Genomic DNA, 20198 nt, shown 5'->3' on the forward strand with positions numbered 1-20198 from the left:
TTTTTTTTTAGGGGTTTTTTTTTTTTTGACATTTTACAACACTTTAACTTTATTTTTTATAAACATATAATATATTTTTATTCCCAGGGGTACAGGTATGTGAATCGCCAGGTTTACACACTTCACAGCACTCATCATGGGGGGAATGCTTTTAACATCAGGTATTTCTTTTTTTTTTTTTTTTTAAAGATTTTATTTATTTATTTGGCAGACAGAGATCACAAGTAGGCAGAGAGGCAGGCAGAGAGAGAGAGAGGGAGAAGCAGGCTTCCTGATGAGCAGAGAGCCCAATGCGGGGCTCGATCCCAGGACCCTGGGATCATGACCTGAGCCGAAGGCAGAGGCTTTAACCCACTGAGCCACCCAGGCGCCCAACATCAGGTATTTCAACAGCATCTATTCTGTTTTGTTTTACAAGTAGGTAGTGCTTTTTATTTTACTTTTTAATTTACTTTCATTTTTAAGTAGGTTCCACAGCCAGTGTGGAGCCCAAACCAGGGCTTGAACTCATGACCCTGAGATCAGGACCTGAGCTAGATCAACAGTTGGAGGCTCAACCGACTGCACTACCCTGGTGCTCCCGTAGCACTTTTCAAATTATCCCACAAAGAATGAAGCTTTAAGAAAAAAAAAAAAAAAAAAAGAGAGAGACAGCTCAATTCATAGAAAACAGGGCATTGGATGATAACAGCACCAGGTAAAGAAGCTTCGAGGCAGACAAGAAGCACACAATGAGGCAGGTCCCAGAGAGCAAGGAGAGTAACCCGAACCTGCACACAGCCCGCAGTGACCACAGGCGGCCAGGTCTCTAACACCACTGGGGTCCCACTATCACTCCTCACTGCCCTCACAGCTCTTTGTGGGTGGCTCGGCCATAGGCTCTCGCGACCTGAGACCGGAAGCAACAATCTTCAGAGCAGCTCCCAGCAGGAGGCGGGCCAAGCGGTCTGCTGGCAGCCCCCACCCCGAGATCCAAGGAACAGCATGTGTCGCTCACCAGAGAGGCAGACGTCAGAACGTTCCTGGTTACCCCAAGCCCTTCCCTGGGAGCCCACACGCGGTTCAGGGGTTCTCTCGTGGTGGCTTCCCAAAATGTGACCCTGAAAGGACACACGACAAATTCCTCCAGTGCTCCCCAGCAAATGCTCTCCTTAGCACCGAGGCACCGGCAGAAACCGTAAATCTCTCTTCAAATGAAGCTCGTAAGACACAGAAGGTGCTTGTGTCCATTAAATCCACCCAGAGTATAGCACTTTTATTAAAAGTATAACACACACAAAAAATACTTATGTCCTACGTGTAATACATGCATGTGTGTATGTATGCATAGGCATGCATATGCCTATATGCATATATAAACATATATAACACATATTCATACCTGTATGTATTTACATGCAAAAATAATACCATTTTTAAAAATCAACCCATAAAGGAATGCATGGAAAAATGCAACGATATAACTTCTCTCTCTTAGATAACATCTTCATCTTTTAAAAATCCTAAAATTAAATAATCAAATAATAAATCAGTAGATTAAAAACAATTATTTGTAAAGACCAACCACATGGCTCTATTTGAAAGTTAACTACCTGAAAGTCATCATAAGGGAAGAGCAGCATCTCCCTTAAACAATCATTCAGGATCTGTGTCTTCTTCTGGACGATGACATTTTCATAGTCGAGTGGTTCAATCAGCTTTGGCTTCGCCTAAAAGGTAAAAAAAAAAGTAACTGAAACACTCTTATAGATAAATGATTAAAGAACTTTGTACTATTTTTGCATTTTCCAACTTTTCTTCAGTGACATTATGTCAATTTTACTATAAGGAGAATCAGAAACAAGACAGAAAAGTTATTTTCAAAGGAACAGAAGACGCTTCCTGGTACTCTGTCTACGATTCTGCTTTTTTAGTTACAAAAGCGCAAAGGAGGCTACAAAGTCTGGCAGAATGTCCAGTCGTGTCCTGGGTCACCCCTGGCTAGGTCAGTCCCCATCTAAGCCTCGGGCTCTTCCAGAACTGCCCTGTGTAGACGTTCAACTGTGGGCTGGTGGTGAGGGCTGGATGCCAACAGTGGCACCCTTCCTGGCCCAGGATTAAAGCATCCACAGGGCTCACTATTTCATATAAGACTCCACAGAACTCTTCTCAGAGTATCAAAATATCTCCCTGTCTCCTGAAATGTCTACATACTCATTATATAATACTGAAACACACAAAAACGTGAGCTATGAGGAGTGAGAGAATGGTTATCACCTAAACCAGGGCTTGTGCGTGAACCTCAGCAGGTAGGAACGACCGTCCCTACCACGCACTGAGCAGAAGTAAGAGGCAACAAGCTAAGCGGGAAAAGAAATGAGAGAATATGCTTTGACTATTTCCAAAGTTAGCCTTCTCAGTAAAAATCTCTTTCTCAGTAAAAATCTCCTCTATCTATTGCCAGGTATTGCCATGGTGTTTACTAATCACTACCCACACGGAAGGCACTACGTGGGCTAGGTCAAGGAGAAAGACACCTATATCGCAGTATGCCAAGTAATAACAGGCACGCATGCACGTGAGTGTCACGCGCGTGTGCGCGCGCGCACACACACACACACACGTTCTCAGAGGTAGCTAAGTCCATAATATCAATAGTTCCTACAAAATTATTTTTGAAACTATTAACAAAAATCATCTGATTACATAATCTCAACATTTTATGTCTATTCAAATGACAATACAAATGAAACATATTAAAGACATCCGGTTCGTCACATCACATTGGGAATTGTGGCTGAGGCTGCTACGTGTTCCCCAAACCTCTCCTCTCCTTCTAGGTACAGCGGGACCACCTCTCCCAGCCTCCCCGGGGTTAGGCGTGGCCCTGTGTCTTGAGGTCAATGGCAGGTGAGGGGAAGGAGTATGGCCACTGCCAAGCCTGGACCGTAAAAGTTCTCTGCCAAAGACTGAATGATGTATTCCTTCCAAAATTCGCATGCTGAAACCTAATCCCCAGTGTGATGGTTTTAGGAAGTGGGGGCTTTGGGAGGCAATTAAGTCATGAAGGTAGAGGCTTTATGAATTGATTAGTAATCTTATAAAACAGACCCCTGGGAACTCCCTTCTGCCGTGTGAGGACACTGTGAGGAGAAAGCCATCTAAGAACCAGGAAGTGGGCTCTCTCTAGACCCCAAGTTGGCTGGTGCCTTGATCTTGCCTTCCCAGCCTCTAGAACTGTGAGAAATAAATATGTTGTTTAATCACCCCCCCACCACTTGCTTATATTCTGTGCCAGCTGCCCTGAGTGACTGATATAGCCACCCTCCCTTCTCCCCTCTGCCAGCATCATGTAGAGGACTCAGGAGGCCTGAGGAGAGGGTAAAGCCCCAAGAGAGAAGGAATCTGGACCCTGAACCACCGAACAGAAGGCTGCTTCCTGAAAACAGGTGCCAAAATTACCGTGAGCAGGAGCAAAAGCACCTACCATGTTAACCACTGAGATTCTGGAGTTGTTTAAAGCGGTTGTCGGCTTACTCCAGCTAACATACATACAAATGCCTATTTTAACTTCGATTGCCTGATTTAAAAGTAGACTCTACAAAGATGTTTGGACATGCTAAGAAAAGAAATGCAATGACCAAACAAGGGCACTGTTATAATTTAGCAAAATATACATTTACGGACAGAAATAAAAATATACACAAAAAATTAAAGCTATCCTAATAGGAGTGTAATTTCTTCCTACAAGATATTCATAATGTTGAACTGTTTCTACATTCAGAAGATGTTCAAAAAAGAGACAGACTGACACAAAGTGTTTTTAAAGAAAGAATTGCCACAGAAACCAATAAAAATACTCTCCAAAATACTTTAATTTGACTTAAATAATGTGCTCTTTACTTTAGTTTGTTACATTGCATGCAGTAATCAGTTCTTAAGTGTTTGTTGGCAGAATGGATCGATGTCATGATTAGCAACACTGTCTCTGGGAACCAGGACTATATTCCTAAGAAAACCCAAAGATGCTCATAGCTTTACACACTGACAGAGTTCTAGATAGCGACAGCTACACTTACATTAGAGAGAGGTCAGAGAGAGAGATCCAGCAGGATGAGATGGACACTGCATTCTCCCCTATTCCATACGCTGTCCAGCACATGACGGTGACTAGGTAAGCTCCAAGGGGGTGACCTGGTCCTCTACACCAGCCCTGGGCACCTCCAAAGCTATGCCTGGGTGTGTTCCCTTCCTATACCTTCCAACAAGGCCACCAGTGCAGTCCTTCAGGCCACAAGGCAAGGTCAGTCTACTTGTCAGAAAACAGTACTACAATGTCAGCCTTTGTCAGAAAGGGTGCTGAAGGGACCTCCTGAGAAAGGGTCTTTTCCTAGCCAATGATGTTTGGGAGTTTTTGCCTTGCTCCTACAGCACAGCTCTCTAGGTAGACTATTCTTGTATTCTTAGAGCAGGGATTGGCAAACTTTTTCCTGCAAAGAGCTGAGACTAAGTATCTCAGGCTTTACCAGCTTACTGTTTACTAAACTCTGAGCATAAAGGCAGCCACAGACAATAAATAAGCAAATGGACAGAGTGGTGCTAAAACTTTACAGAAACAGGCAACAGCCAGATTCTGCCCAAGAGTCACCGCTTGCTGATTTATGCTGTAGTTTCCTTCACCCCTTAGTAATTAATCCCCTTTTACCAATTTAATAATTCTTTATATTAATTTTCTATTTCCAATTAACTGATATATTTCCTGTCTCTGGGCTGATACACACAATACATGTACATGTTCTTTTTTTTTTTTTTTTTTTTTTTTTTTTTTTTTTTTTTTTTTTTTTTTTTTAAGATTTTCATTTGTTTATTTGACAGACAAAGATCATGAGTAGGCAGAGGCAGGCAGAGAGGGGGAAGCAGGCTCCCGGCAGAGCAGAGAGCCCGATGAGAGAGAAGCTCGATCCCAGAACCCTGAGATCATGACCTGAGCTGAAGGCAGAGGCTTTAACCCACTGAGCCACCCAGGCACCCCAACGTGTACACGTTCTTAAATATATTTAATGATTCTCTCTCAGCATTTGACTAAACCTAGATTGTTTAAAAGATTTAATAAGTGAAAACTCTAAAAATATTCACAGGTCAGTTCTGCCTGTTTCTGATACGCTTTCGTTAACTGCATGGATTACTGTTTTCCCCTGACTGTATCTTGGAAGTAGCTAATGACTCAATGTAAGGTTTTGGCTGTCAGGATTACCTTGCTTTGGGTGCCTCTGTGTAAGCTGGAAGGCTAAACACAGATGATCACACTTCATCCACTGGAAAATTAATTAAACAAGGAGGCTGCGTCATTGAGGGGGCTCGACTGCCCTGGTGGCATCTATAAGCCAACCAAAATCCAACTGGGGAATGCCTCAAGGTTATAAAATTATTCCTCCCTTTGCTTCTGCTCTTTCTCTCTGTAAGTCTCTCCAAGCTCCTAACTGTTCCTAACAACTTCCGGTTTGATGCCCCCTGATTCGAAATGATTTTTGTTCAAACTCTACCAATGCTTTAATATACCTCAGCTTATCTTTTAACATCACTTAGAGCCAGTATAAGGTAGAGGAATGGAAATGTCATTCCGTGTTACTGAGGTAGATGACAAGTTGAGCAAGTAGCCGGAAGTGTCCCAGGTAACCTACAGACTGGGTCAGAACATGGCCTCTGTCACACAGAACTCCTTCTCCAGGCCACCCTTTAACCGGTCTGTGTGCACCAGCACTCAAGCAGAGTAAACGTGGGGAGGGTTTCTAAGCCAATGTTCTGTTAAGGAATGATGATGCCTGTAAACAGGAAAGCCCACAAGGTTGATTTCAGTATCAGGGAAATCTTCATGGAAGAATGTCATGTCTTGTTTGGTCTCAAGGACTGTGAAGATCTGACACATGGACAGACCCTTAGATCACTCACTGAGCCCTGACGGGGCAGCAGTATTCAGCCGCTGCAGGGAGCGCTTTCCAGGACAGAACCACTGACCCCAAGGAAAAGGGGTCAACTGGGAGTGACTCACTTGTTACCTAAGAACAAGACAAAAAGCTCTTGCTTCAAATACAAATAACAAGTCACCCGCACCATGCCTCACGTGGCCTCAGGAGGAGAAAGGGTGAGAATGGAGACCGGTGAGGGAACAGGAAAAGAGACAAGGTGGAGGTGGGGGAGGAAGAGACCAAAGGGGACAACACTCAGGGTAAGACAGGCAGGAGCCACAGAAGTGGAAGAAACACAAGGGGGAAGATAAAGACTGAAGCGGCAGCTACAAACAAAGGACAGTGGGCCCGTGGGAAGTCATACCTCTGGGCCTACTCAACTGGGGGTTAAGGGCCTAACTGCCCATTTTCTACTCTTCTTTGAAAGGATGATTCAGTGGTTACAGCTGTTCACTGTTCTTCAGCATCACTGAGCTTTTCCAAGTGGTCACATGAGTGGGGAACAGCCCACTAGGGTAGGGAACTGACTGGCTTATAGCATCACTGGTGACAGGAATGACTAACAGCAAAATGAAATTAGCTAATTACCAGACTGCCAGTACCCCCATTTCCTGTCTAGTAGAAAGAGGCTTAGGGTAGATCTGGCTCATGGCCTTGGTTTTTAAAGCCATCAACACAATGAAGTTTAATCCTTCCCAGGGTACACAGGTACAAAAGCCAAGTTCTTGATTTTCTATGGTCAAAAGCAAGATTCTGAGCCCAGAATTACCCATATCAACCCATGGTCATAGATGGAGCTAATCCAGGGCCATCAGAATCACCATGTTTTGAAAACCTGAGAATACACCGGTTTGGACTTTAGCCAAAGATGCTGTGTTTCGCTAAGCACGATGGGGGTTTGTTCAGCTCTTGAGCCTGTGACATTCTGAACTTGTACAGGGTGAGATTATGTTGCTTCTGTAGCAAGGGAAAACTGTAAATCAATCTATGTGTACAACTTCTTTAGCTTTTGTCCCCAATTTGGAAGTTAAATGTCCTCATTTATGAACATTTGCTTCTTAGGTTATTGTGAAATCAGACAGGGAGAGGACCATGGTACTCTCAGTTTACAAAAGTCTACTGGTTCTCAAAGTGGGGTCCCAGTAACAAGCAGCAGCACCTGAGAAGCTGATACAAAAGTAAACTGAATCAGAAACTCTACGGGTAGGACTTCGGTATCTGCGTTGGCACAAGCTCCCCCAAGGATTCTGATGTCCCAGGAACTGGGCTGGAATTTAAATATTCAGAGAGGGACAAGGAACAAGCCCAGGGCTGAGCTTTTTAACCTCTTTAGGGCTATAGACCCTTCTGAGAACTTGGGCCAACTCTCCCCAAAATGTGTATACATATTATTTTCCAAAATTTTATACACAGTTCTTGGGAAAGGCTGTCATTCCTTGGAGAGTAGCCATGGAACAGAGCTGAGGACATTCTGGACAGTGGGAGAGGGTGGTTTGTAAACATAATTCAATATAGCAGGAGGTGCTGGCAGAAGTTAAATGCAGAGCTAAGGGAGGAGGCTGAGCCGACTGCCACCCACGGGCAGGAACGTTTCCTCACTTCAGCACCGAAGTGATGCCTCAAGGTGCTGGAGAAGAGTGAGAATTCTTCAGGTAGGCAAAGTTCTGAACTCCTTAACCCACGTGCAGCTGTCATATGGAGGCTGCCATGCGGGTTCTCGCTGTGTCTCTAACCCCCAGGCCCAGCACAGAAGCAATGGGGCTCCACTTGTGACACGAGCCTGCTCCTGTCACTCGCTCACACCTCTGCACCTGTCACAGGCCTACAGCCCTGTGGGCTGCCGTGGCAAATGTCCTATTTTAGCAGAATCCTTCCTCTAAACACCGATCTCCCACAGGCCAATACGCCAACAGAGTGAATGCAGAGTTGCTCCAGCCCCAGGGCACACAAAAAGTACTTGGAGCTGTACCTGGGGCACACCTCCCGACAGGGACACCCCTGTTAGTAGCAGTCCTAGAGTGCAGTTCAGTCTGCCTTGGGCCTACCTTCTTGACTCTCAGTGGCCTGAGGCAGGGCTGAGTCTCCTTCTCTCTGCCCCCCACACCCCAGCGTCTAGCCCAGGACCCAGGGACATAGTGACTGCGGGAAAAGCTGGGTGTCCCTCACTTGCCTCGACCCCTGTCCGGGGCCTGAGTCTGTGCAGAGTTCAGTTTCTGCTCTGCATCTTGGCCTTCCATGGCCATGATGTCAGTCCACCCAAGGTCATGACTCAACGTCACATGAGGGGCGGCATGAGGGGCTATGTTGCAATACAAGCATATCTCCAAGGGTTTGGCCCCAGGACTGCTCGGGGGTTATTTGAGGTAAGTCATTGCACAATCTAAGAATACCCCAAAATTATTCAGTTCATATATGAAGGAAACCTACTAGAGGTTTTTTTCAATCCTAAAAATTTATGTGATGTTATCATATGTTATTACACTAGAGGGAACTTTGCTAAACAGTGATTAATAAAATACAGATGTTGACTAATGCTACAGGTAAATTTAAATGATCTATCCTTGCAATAAGAGTGATAAAACCATGATCATATGAAGAGGTGATAACAGCATGAAACCAAACAAAATGTAGGGAAGAAAGTATTACTGAGGTGTACCACAAGATCTATTCATAAAAATGTGTACCACAAGATCTATTCATAAAAATGTGTTGTTCTGGGTGCCTGGGTGGCTCAGTGGGTTAAGCCTCTGCCTTTGGCTCAGGTCATGATCTCAGGGTCCTGGGATCGAGCCCCGCATCAGGCTCTCTGCTCAGCGGGGAGCCTGCTTCCTCCTCTCTCTCTCTCTGCCTGCCTCTCTGCCCTCTGTGATCTCTATCAAATAAATAAATAAAATCTTTTAAAAAAAAGTGTTGCCTGCGTGACAGTGATTGTTTTTTTGGTGGGGGAGGGGAGTGGTGAAGGCTGCACAGACATTCAGTTTTACCAATCTGTTCACAAAAACTTTCCTGCACGCTCCAAGGACATGTAATTCAACAGACAACAATGGCAGGGGCATGCACAAAGAAGGAAACACAAAAGGCCAAACAGAGGAAACTGTGTGCTAACAGCGATGACACTGGGATTCAGGGACTGAGCCCAAAATAAGTATCAGTGGACGCTTCCATCAAACACTGAATGGAGTATTGATGAGGCCTGTGTCAGGCAAGACCGAGAAGAACAACAGTTGGGGGGTTCGGGTGTAGACAGAAGCACTTCAGACCCACTCCCCTAGGGCAGAGCCATGAGAGCAGCAGGACTGAAGATTCTAGAGGCAGCGAGAGGGGCAGGTGGTGAGCCCCATGCTGCGCTGCTCACAGCTGGCTAAGTGGCCCTTCAGGGGACAGGGAGCGGAGGCAGACTCTGCTGGAGAGTCTGGGAGGCCCGGCGCCCACAGACATGCTCATAACAATGAATAGAAATCTTGGCTTCCTTGCTGAAGATCTACGGGCAAGGTCTGAAGCCAAAGCCATGTGATCAGGACAGTGGGAAGAAGGAGGGGCGTCTCAAGGAACAACATGGGTACAGGTTAGCCCCTGATACCACGGCCCCACCAGTCCCCATCCACTGGTGGAAGCAGGGGCAGCATGGTGAGCCCCTGATGGGATCCTGTGGCTGTCACAGGTGCCAAAAGGCATGCTCCACAGCGTCCTCCCCATTAACCTCCCTTTGAAGCTCTCCGACCTCACTCCTTCCTCCAGCATTTGTTGCTGTAGGTCTGGCTGCCGAACATCCATGCAAATTGAAATTCCAGATCCACAGGCAAACAGAAGCTAGGGACTCCTCTGGGTGCCAGGAAAATGAGATTCCTCTGGAATCCACGATAGCTGGAGAGTACAGGCGCACAGATGAGCTCAATTTTGGCCAATCATGTATGAAGCCTCGAAAACCACAGGAAGAGCTCAGCAGACAGGCTTACTGATTTCACTGCTTCTCCCTCTGACAGGATAGCTTCCTGGGAACTTTCTAGTCATTTCTGGACTTTGTGTCTCTGGTAATTAAATGTTAACACAAGCTCAATCCTGAATACCGCTTCTTGAAATAGCAAACTGAGAAACAGCAACTCTTGGAGCTTTCTATTTTAAGAAAAGAGAAATTTATTGTTTCTGCTTATAAAGAATTTAAAACTTCCTTGATTTATCTGCATGACTGTAAAAGCTACTTGATTGGCTGAGATAAAAATTCCTCATGGAACTTAGTCCATTTTCAAAATGGTGCACTTCTTGACGCTGCCAACAGGACCCCAACACTGTCACTGGGGAGGGGAGCACGCTGCAACGAGAAGGCTCCTTCCGAAGCCAGAAGTCAATCAGGGCTGCCCAGTGAGACTTCCCGTTGCTCCTTTCTTACACATGACTCACTGCATCCGCCCACCAGAACTTCATGAAGTGGTTCCATCTGAAGAGAGGGGTGCCTGACTGGTTCAGTAGATTAAGCCTCTGCCTTTGGCTCAGGTCATGATCTCAGAGTCCTGGGATCGAGCCCCGCATCGGGCTCTCTGCTCAGAATGGAGCCTGCTTCCCCCCTCCCCCACCTGCTACTCCACCTACTTGTGATCTCTCTCTCTGTGTGTCAAATGAATAAATAAAATCTTTTTTAAAAAAATCTGAAGGGAAAATCCTCATTTTCCTATAATTAGTAGTTGCATCCCTTCCTCACATGCAAATGCTATTAGCAGCTATGTGCTCCCTCTCTCCACAGACTTTTACTGAGCCTGTCCCTATCCATACGCATTGTGCCAGGTCTTTGGGATGCCAAGATAATAAGGACACAGACCCCACTCTAGGGAGTTCACAGTCCAGAGGGGAGACAGACAGACGTGGCATTTGACCCCATTTAGAATGAACTGGCTTCCCCCTACACCCGCCCCCCCAGTTAGATTACAAGCTCCACAGAGGCAAAGATTTCCATTTTATTTACTGTTCCCTCAACACCTAGAACAAGGCTTGGCCGAGTGTGGGCACCCAATGAATATGTGTCAGATGAGGGACGGAACCTGACAATGTGGGGGGCTTCAGAGCCGAGTCTAAAAGAGGAGTGGGCCAGCCAGGATTCGGAGTGGACTGGGGAGTCCTTGCAGAGAAAATGGAGACACCAAGGAGCATGTTCCTGGATGGAACGAGATTTTGTGCGGCCTGAAATTTGCATATTTGAAAGGGGAATGGGTTAAAAAAAAAAATACAAAATTTTGAATGTAAAGTTGCTGGAGGCCCTCCCAGGGCCCTGGCAGGAATCTGGAAACTGAAGAATCCTTAGCTTCCAGATAAATCCTCCTCTCAGCACTGTGAGTTCCAGAAACAGCGATCTGTTCAGGACAGCTCGGGCAGAGATGCATAAAGGGGACGGAGGTGCCAAGAGGCCGAGGGCTTGGGAAGCCAGTCTCCAGGGATGCCGCAGCATCTCTGGAAACCCAACGTGAGAGAGGAAATGACATTTATGAGAACTCCTTTCTGAAAGGGCACCCTATGTGGCTCCAAGAACACGGAGTAAGCGACCCGAGGTGAGCAAGGGGCTCTGCAACGGACATGCGGGGGAAACAGAATGCTTAACTGTAGACCCTGCTTTCCCTGGTCCGGCGGGCAGCGCTGGAGTCGGAGAGGACTGGCTGTGCCCCAAGCAACCCTCTACACAAGCTCAATTAACTTGTCTGTCATCTAAAATAGTAAACAACTGGGACACCTGGGTGGCTGACTCGTGAACTCAGCTCAGGGCTTGATCTTGGGGTTGTGAGTTCAAGCCCCGAGCTGGGCTCTGTGCTGAGCACAGAGCCTACAGACAAACAAACAAACAAGACATAAATAAACAGTAAGCAATTTGAATGGCATCTGTCTGAGGAGGTACCAATGATTGGCTGGCCTGGGGTGCCCACACGTCTCTGAGCCACCCCTGGACTACTGCCTCCACTGGAAGAGGAGGCCAGAGTGGCAAGTGTGCCAGACTGCGATGGGCCCCGAGGAAGGAAAGTGGTGCAGGAGGAAAGGGGCTAAGCGGCACAGAACCAGATCCCGTGCCATGATCACCCAGGAAAGCGCCCTCCCACTGCCTTGTCACACACATGCTCTTCCTTCCCTTGACTCGGGACTCGAAAACTTAAAGAGATCATATAATCAAAATATGATCACGTCCCCTCCAATAACACATGTTCTTCTCCAGACTGTTCCTCAGTGTGTGCGGGAACAATGGCCTTGGCGGCTTTGAGAAGCATGTTTGTTTAGAAGGAGCAGGAGGTCTGGTAACACTAGAACTACGATGTGCAGACATCAGAACCTGAGATTCCTTCTTGTTTTACACATAGGAAAACCCAGGAGCGTGGGAGTTTTGTGACTGTCCCCAGGCCCACGGGGAGTTGCCAGCAAGCATGGGCCTGGATCCCAGGTCTCCTGACCCCTGCTCCATGCTCTTCCCTGTGGCCTCTACATTTTGACTTTTGCACTTTCAATAAACCGTGTGCACAAGCACATGATACAAAGAACTGGAGGAAAAAGAGACCTTATCTAAGCTTGGACTGCGAAGCAAGCTCAAACCTGAGCATTCCCACACCATTAATTAACTGGTGAATGTTTAGAAGACTGCATAGCGGACACCAAAGCCTCAGACATTAAATGAACTTCTCACATGGAAGTGCGGTGCTGTCCTCAGAGCAGGCTAAAAGAATGACGTGCTTGTGAATACCATTCTTTATATTATAAACACTGATAAGATGCTGAATTCCCTTTTTATGCAGAACTTTAAAAAAAGCCCTCAAATGAGAGGACTTGTCACTAAATGAAGATTTTATTTAATGAGGCATGTCAGCATTAGCAAAACTTGGGACACGCAACATCAGTTTGATGGAAGGAAGGAAAAGAGTCTGGGTTTTGTATTTGTCAGTTTTATAAATAACTGTGGTTTTCCAAAAATTATTATCCTATTACTAAAATAAACAGAATTAAAGACTCTGTGAAAACCACCAAATCAATAACATCTAGAAAATGGTCTAAGAGACACATAAGGATGCAAACTGAGGTAGTAAAGATAAGACCAATTAATGAAAACCCACAGAGCTCCTTGCATTTAGTCAGCTGTGCTCAACAGGAATGTGCAGAGAATGGTAATCAGAGAAGCCCAGACAGGGATGGAGGGGGACTCCTCCATACCCGGTGCCCAGGAGGCACACGAGAAGAGAGCTGAGTGGCATGGGGATGTCGTCCTTGCAAAGACCGCACCTGAAGGTCTTCTCCCTTGACGCGGGTCATGCGCTAAAAGAGGGGAAAGGAGGGTGTACAGAGGAGAGAGAGAGAGAACAGACCGAGAGCCTGGGGGGGGGGGGCGGGCTCAGCGTGTGCCTCTCATGCATCCATCCCAGCTTCCAATTCTGCCTGCCATTTTTGCACAAGCATAAAGGAACAATGAAAGCAAAAAATAAAAAGATGCACCAAGACAATTGTATAAATAATTGTCTTAAATCTGTACGACAAATCCTTTTCCAGCCAACAATTTTTCTTTCTAGCATTTTGCTTGAAATTCTTAATTCCTCCTATGTCAATAAAAACTATTTTTGGAAATCTGAACTGAAGAGGTCAAGTAATTAAGCTAAAAGGCTCTAAAAGGTCCAATACAGTCAGATTCCAAAACAGGGCAGATAGGAGTACATTACACTGGTCCAAGGGTTCTCAAGGTGCAACCCCAGACCAGCAGCTCCAGCATCATCTGGAACTTGTGAGAAACGCAAACTCATCCCAGGCCTACTGAATCGGATATACTGGGGGTGGAGCCTAGCAGTCTGGGTTTTTAACAAAGCCAGGTGATTCTGAGGCTCAACCAAGTTTGAGAAGCCCTCTGCTAGTTTACTTTTATGCATGTTTGAGAATTTCATATTTAAAAAGTATTTTTAGGAAATCCTAGCTCCAACTGCTTATTGGTTATGTGGCCTTGGGACAGGTTACTAAATCCCTGTATCTACATCAGAAAATGGGAAAAGTAACAAGTTCTCTGTCATCATCTCATGGTTATTGAAAAGGTTCAATATACAGCACCTGTTCAGGGCAGGAATGAAATGGAGGTCATGAGGATCATACAAAGTTGCGTCACCCGGACACAAGAAAACTTTGGTGCCTACAAAACACATATGCCTTTGCAGGACCACACACACATTATCTCACGAAACCTCCTCCCAAATCAGTATGTATCATCAGCATTTCACAGATGAGGAAACTGAATCTCAGAGGGGTTACATAAATGAGTGAAGGTCACACAGATGGTGACCGTTGGATCTCCTGGCTGCAAGCCCAGGACCCGTCCCATAACCCACCTGCGATAAGCATGATGGAACGTCAGTGTTCTAGAATAGGAAATGCTTCCCCAATGTCTCCACTTCCCTTTGTTTGACAACTGCACAGCACCACTGCACACTATGATGCCTCAGCCACCACATCTCCAGGGAGGACAGAAGTCTGAGGCTTTCCGCCCAGTCCTAGGCACTGAACGCCCCGCCCACACACACACTCCCTCCCTGCTCCACGATTTCACCAAGGGAAAGAGAAAAGGCAGAGTCCTTTCATGGAAAAAAAAAAAAAACAAAAAAAAACTCATTTTCAGTCTCAAGAATATTAAAAATCATACCCCAAGATACTAAGTCTTCCTGAAGAACCAGGTTTGAATGCTGGGACATATATTAATGTCATCGGGTAGTATTTAATCTACTTAACCAATAAATAGTTCAAGGGTCATCTTTATGAGGCAAGCCCAACTACACACTTAAATCGTGCCTTTTCCCTCCACAGGGTCACAAATACAGTACCCCATCCAATGACTCACCCCCCGCCCCAAACAACAACTTTCTGGTTGGAGGTACATAAGCTACAGAATACATAAGTCTACAGACCTACACTGTTCAACACAGTAGCCCCCAGCCATATGTGGCTATTCTGAATTCAGAAAAACTAGAGGCATAAAATTTCAAAGATTTAGCAGGAATAAAAGAACATAAAATGCCTTGATATTTCTGTAAGGATTAAATGCTGAAATAGTATTTTGGCAATAATGGGTTAAAATTACATTATTAAAATTAATTACACCTATTTTTAAATTTTAATTTGGCTACCAATAATTTTTAAATTACATATGTAGCCCATGCTGTATTTCTATTAAACAGTACTATTCTAGACTGCATGAAACTTTAACATACAGGTAATTTTTTAAAATTCGAGGCAAAACAAAGGACAAACCACTTCTTGAAACTGTTACTTGTGGGGACAAGAAAGATTTTGGAAAAATACCATCCCGCATTACAGACAAGATAGGTCTCATCTTTGTCAAGTAAAGGAGGCAACCTGCACTGTTAATGCTAAGACGTCCCACCTTTCCTGTCTTTCCTATCTTTCTCCCCCAGGAAGAGGTATCCTCCTTGCCCCATATCTTACGGGTCTCCATTACCTTTTCCACATATAGTCATGGGATGCTGGTACTGAGGTCACACAATGATTTTTTCCAAATGTACTATAACCATAGAAGGTGAACGGGTGACAAGAAGTGGTACAGATAACAAAAGGGTACTGGCTAAGAGGAAGACAGAAAAGAGTTGTGACTTTGTTCACATAAATGTGCACTTCTGTACTCAAGTAAGCACTCACATAAAATGCTGGTTGGCATTTTAGATCAAAAATAACAGAAGCACAGGAGAGTTTCAGGGCATAATACCCACAGCCTACTTAGTCAAGTAGCTTCCTCTAGATGCAGCCCTTTTTACTTCTGGCAGTTCAACCCCTGTGGATATTGGTGGCTAAACCTTTGAAGTGGGAGAGGGAAGGCTGAAGAAGATCGAGTCTCTCCTGGAGGGTCCTTTCTGTAACCCATTCTTCGCCAATACAGTCCTCAAAGAGTGACCCGGACCAAGCCAAAAAGAACAGAAGAAGTGGCAGCGGAGCACTGATATTATGTCAGAGATGGAATACAAAGAAAACAAAACACTCATGGTTCCCACTGGGGCCTAAGCTCCCCCCCGCAACCCCGGCCATTAGTGGGGAAAACTGGGGTATAAGCCTTAGTTACAATGCGGCAGAGCTGTATAATAACTGAACGTTCTAGAAGAGTGATGCCACCATGGAGCACACGGAGCACAAGGAGCACACAGACTGTGGGAAAATGTGGGGCGAGGGTTAGGGAAGGCTTCCTGGAGGAGCGGGCATGTGAGCTGCGACCTGAAGGGCAGACAGGGACGGTCTGGTAGTGAAGCGTGCTAAGCACAGGAGGAGCTGTGGGGCCTGGTTGGGATGCATTCTGGAGGTGTGAGAGAGGAGGCCAACAAGCCAGTTCAGGGCTGGCCTCCAAGGATCAAGTAAGTCATGCTTTGCCTTCTCTGCAAAGGAAAGTTAGAAAAGGAGTTTATCTGGGTTTCGGAAAGAGCAGTCTGGCAGCATGTCCGAGCACAGCTCAGAGCAAAGAAAGATTCACTGTGGTAAGTTGATCGGGGCAGTCTAGATAACCTTTGGAGACGAGCTCACTGGAGGGCAGTCACTACTACTATCTCCATCTGATAGAAGCCCAGACTTAGCTCAGAAATGTCAAGTAGGTTTAAAAGACACAGGACCCAGGTCTTATGCCTGAGCACCGGGGTCCTTGCATCAGTCACTTCTGCTTCACCCTTGCTCCACAGCAAGGAGATCCCGAAACAGAACTTCAGCCTGGTCCTCCCCGAGAACCTGGTTAAAACCCTCAGAGTTCCACTGGGAGGTGGTACATACTCTTGAATGCAAAGTGAGCACTAGAAACTTCTAAAGCCTCAAAATGTCACTCTAAGAGAACCTTAGGACTAGCTATATCACATTACAGGGATATTTCAAACTTCTGGAAGGTGGAGGATAAACTATAATTTCCAAGCCTTCTTGCTTCTAAAATTATACTCACAGTGATACGTCATCTGAAGGCTTGTCAGGCCTTTGTGACTGTCCTGCATGGTTCTCCCTGCTAACCCCAAATTCTGCTGCCACTTCTATCTATTTCCAGGCTGGCCAAACCATTTCACTCGTCTTACCCACTACATTGGGGGGCAATCCAATATCCCCTATTTTGCAGCTCCTACAACTCAAAACCCACAAAATTTTGAGTAAACTGAACACAGAACCTGAAACTAAAACTGCTGGCTCTTGGCCTGACTCCATCCCAGGTTATTCTGGGAGCAAAGCTAATAACCCCGAACCGTGGAGCTTTAGCCCCAGAAGAGAACTCAGATTACTTACTACGTGCTTCTCATTTCACAGATGAGAAAACTGCTGAAGCCGGGGCTAGGGCAGGGGAGGGGAAGGAAGGGGGATGATCAGCAGGGGCTGCAAGGCAGATCTGGGACCAAAAATATGTCTCCGGTCTCCAAAGGGCTTTCTGTGAGGTCCCCCACACCACCCGCGCCTGTGACATAGCTCAGCTGCCCCGTACCCAGCCACAACCCATCAAAGAGCCCTTGGAGCAAACAGCAGCCTTCTCCAAACCCAACAGGGACCAAGGTGCCCATGTTACTGGTTAGGGAATAAGCATTTCAGGGTTATCCTGGGTCTGTAAATTCATTAAAAAATACATCTAGGGAAGAGAGTAAGATGTCTCTTTCATCTTTGTAATACCAACGCTAACCCTAAGCAAATACGTTCGTATTTGTTCATGAATTGTATGTTAAGTGTCCAGGTACGCATTTCGGAAAATCGTCTTGCTGGAAGACAAAAATCCCCAACTGTGGCACTTACTAAAGATGTAACTTCTACCAAGTTACCTAACCTCTCTGTGCTGTGTTCTCATTTGTAAAAAAGAGAAACAATAATAGCACTTGTCTCCTAAAACTGTGAGAATTGAAACGATCTGTTTTACAGGCTTAAAACAGTGTCTGGCACTGAGCAAGGCACTATATATTTTTGTTAGTACTCCAAAAAAAAACAAAAGAAAGCAACTGGCATTACCTTGCCATTTAAAAAAAAAAAAAAAAAAACCAGCGATCAGCCCTCCCGCCTCCCCACTGATGAACGACAGGAGAAAGCAGCACACAGGAGCTGGATGCGTTTTCCTGTTCTATGTGAGCAAGAATCCCAGAAAGTAGAGAGTGGCTCTGGGTTGTAATGGGTAGTGACACAGTTGTGGAAGTCCCTTCTCTGGGACAGTTTCCCATGTCTGCAGGCTTAGTCAATTCACCCAACCCACCTAAGCATGCAGTCCCCAAAGATTCCTTCCAGTGACAGCATCACAAAATACGTGTGCTCCTTCGGGGGCCTCATTCATGCAAACTGTTTATATGAATGGTCCGGGGTCCTTGTGCCTTCTGTAACGCAGGGCTGGGCCTGCTTCAGACGCTAAAAATTCGAGAAAACATGTCCTTGCTGGAACTATGATTTAAGTGTTGTCTGCCTAAGTGGAAAAGGATGGGTGAGATTAGCACTCCTTGTTTCTAATAAACACCATATAAGAGCCCTTCATTAGCCAGACCTGGCTGCTTGCAGAGAGGAAGGGTATTAGTAAGTGTAAGTCTGGTAAGTCTCAGTGCTTATAAATGTGGGTTGAATAAGAAAACAAATAAACAAATCAAGGGGAAAACCAACAAGCACAGTGAAGATTTATGGACCTGAATAAATGAATTTTCCTCGTTTTATCACCTGGGAATATATCTCTTTAGAAAGTTTACAGGAAATTTCCTGCACCACTCAGTATTTTGAAAACACAAAGAAACTACTTACTAAATATCACCAATGTCATTAATATCATTAATTACTTCTAAAGATGCTTATAGGGATGCCGGAAAATCTGCAAGGCCAAAGGGCTTTATAAGCATAATTTAATTAACTCAATCACAGTCATCTAAAGTTTTATAGGATTTACACAACAACATGATCATTGCCCATAACCTTACACTTCGGGGTTTGTGTCTTAATTCACTTCTTTCTCTATTTCTAGAGTAAACAGAACTTCAGAGAGAGAAAAGGTTTTCCCAGGCAGTGCACCTCCTTGTCCGGCCAGAAGCCAGGTCTCCTACCCGTTACTATGTCGCCACAGGTACTGCCTCCCATGTAGCCATTTAGCTAAACATGTGTTCATTGAAAATATCAAACTAAGAATTCAGACTCAATTTTTACCACTTAAAGATCCCAGAAAAATAGCAAAGAGAAAAGGTGTCTCGAAAAATAAACTTTTCGGGGCCCCTGGGTGGCTCAGGGGGGGCTAAGTGTCCGACTCTTGATTTCAGCTCGGGCCGTGATCTCAGGGTCGTGAGATCGAGCCCTGCATCTTGGTCCGAGCTCAGCAGGGAGTCTGCTTGAGGTTCTCTCTCCCTCTCCCCTGCCCCTGCTCACACTCACTCACGCGTGTGCTTGCTCTCTCTCTCAAATCTTTATATAAAGAAACTCTTCAAAAAACATCTAATGAGTATATCTAACACATGAAAATTCACCTCTTTTTTATCTTCACATCTTTCAACCTTCCAAAGTCCCAAAATAAGACCTGTACTACAGTTCTCCGATGCCTGTTTAAAATAACCCAACAAAAGGGCAACACGAACGATATATACCCCAGCCACTCCTGACTCTTTGAGGCCACACCCTGTTCCTCTAAACTGCTGAGAAATAACAATTAGAATAAATTATTTCCAGGAATTTAGAATTTGGGGGGGGGGCAAAAATAGGTATTCAAATGTAAACAGGGTAACTAACCTGCAGACGTCAAGAATATCCTGATTGTTCCCCTGTTAGTCATTCATAGCCCACAAAGTCATTTTTCAGTGGGGCTGGCAGTGAGCCTGGATGGGCATGGAGAAGTTTCGCCGGGCACAGCGTCCCCTGCTTACCGTCAAAATGAGGGGACAAGACCCATCTATGAAGGTAAGTGTAAGTGGAACCCAGCAGCCCCTGAAACTTCAGAACGTCCACCCACTTACTTTTCTACGACACACTAGCTTTACCTGGCACAGAACTAGCAGCTGCTGCTCAGGGAGACCTCAACCGCTATCCTAGCAGAGGAGAAAGAAACATAAATGCCCAAGAAAAGCAGCAAGAGGAGACTTCTGATCGACGTTTTACAGAACAAATACTGGCTTACATTAAGTGCTTTAAGATATATTTATAGATGCTAGTAAGTGCACTGTTAGTCATCCACAGCCCACAAAGGCATTTCTCAATGACCGTCCATTGTACTAATTGCAAAGAATTGGAAACAGATTAAATAACCATCAAATTATGATACTGCCATAAAACTGAGAATCACACAACCAT

At 45.4% G+C, this 20198-nt stretch overlaps 1 protein-coding gene across 11 annotated transcripts in view; it reads right to left on the reverse strand.

Moving 5' to 3' along the window:
- LOC111147102 (dedicator of cytokinesis 9) overlaps positions 1-20198 on the reverse strand; it is a 277848-nt gene that overhangs the window by 151355 nt on the left and 106295 nt on the right. For all 11 annotated transcript variants that reach the window (XM_022502995.1, XM_022502993.1, XM_022502988.1 and 8 more), the window contains exon 2: positions 1593-1709. In XM_022502995.1, coding sequence (XP_022358703.1) covers positions 1593-1709 — 117 coding nt within the window. The remainder of the gene's footprint in view (positions 1-1592; positions 1710-20198) is intronic.

Source organism: Enhydra lutris, unplaced genomic scaffold (genome assembly GCF_002288905.1).
Source record: "Enhydra lutris kenyoni isolate GAN:26980312 unplaced genomic scaffold, ASM228890v2 scaffoldscaffold15, whole genome shotgun sequence".
Taxonomy (NCBI): Eukaryota; Metazoa; Chordata; class Mammalia; order Carnivora; family Mustelidae; genus Enhydra; species Enhydra lutris.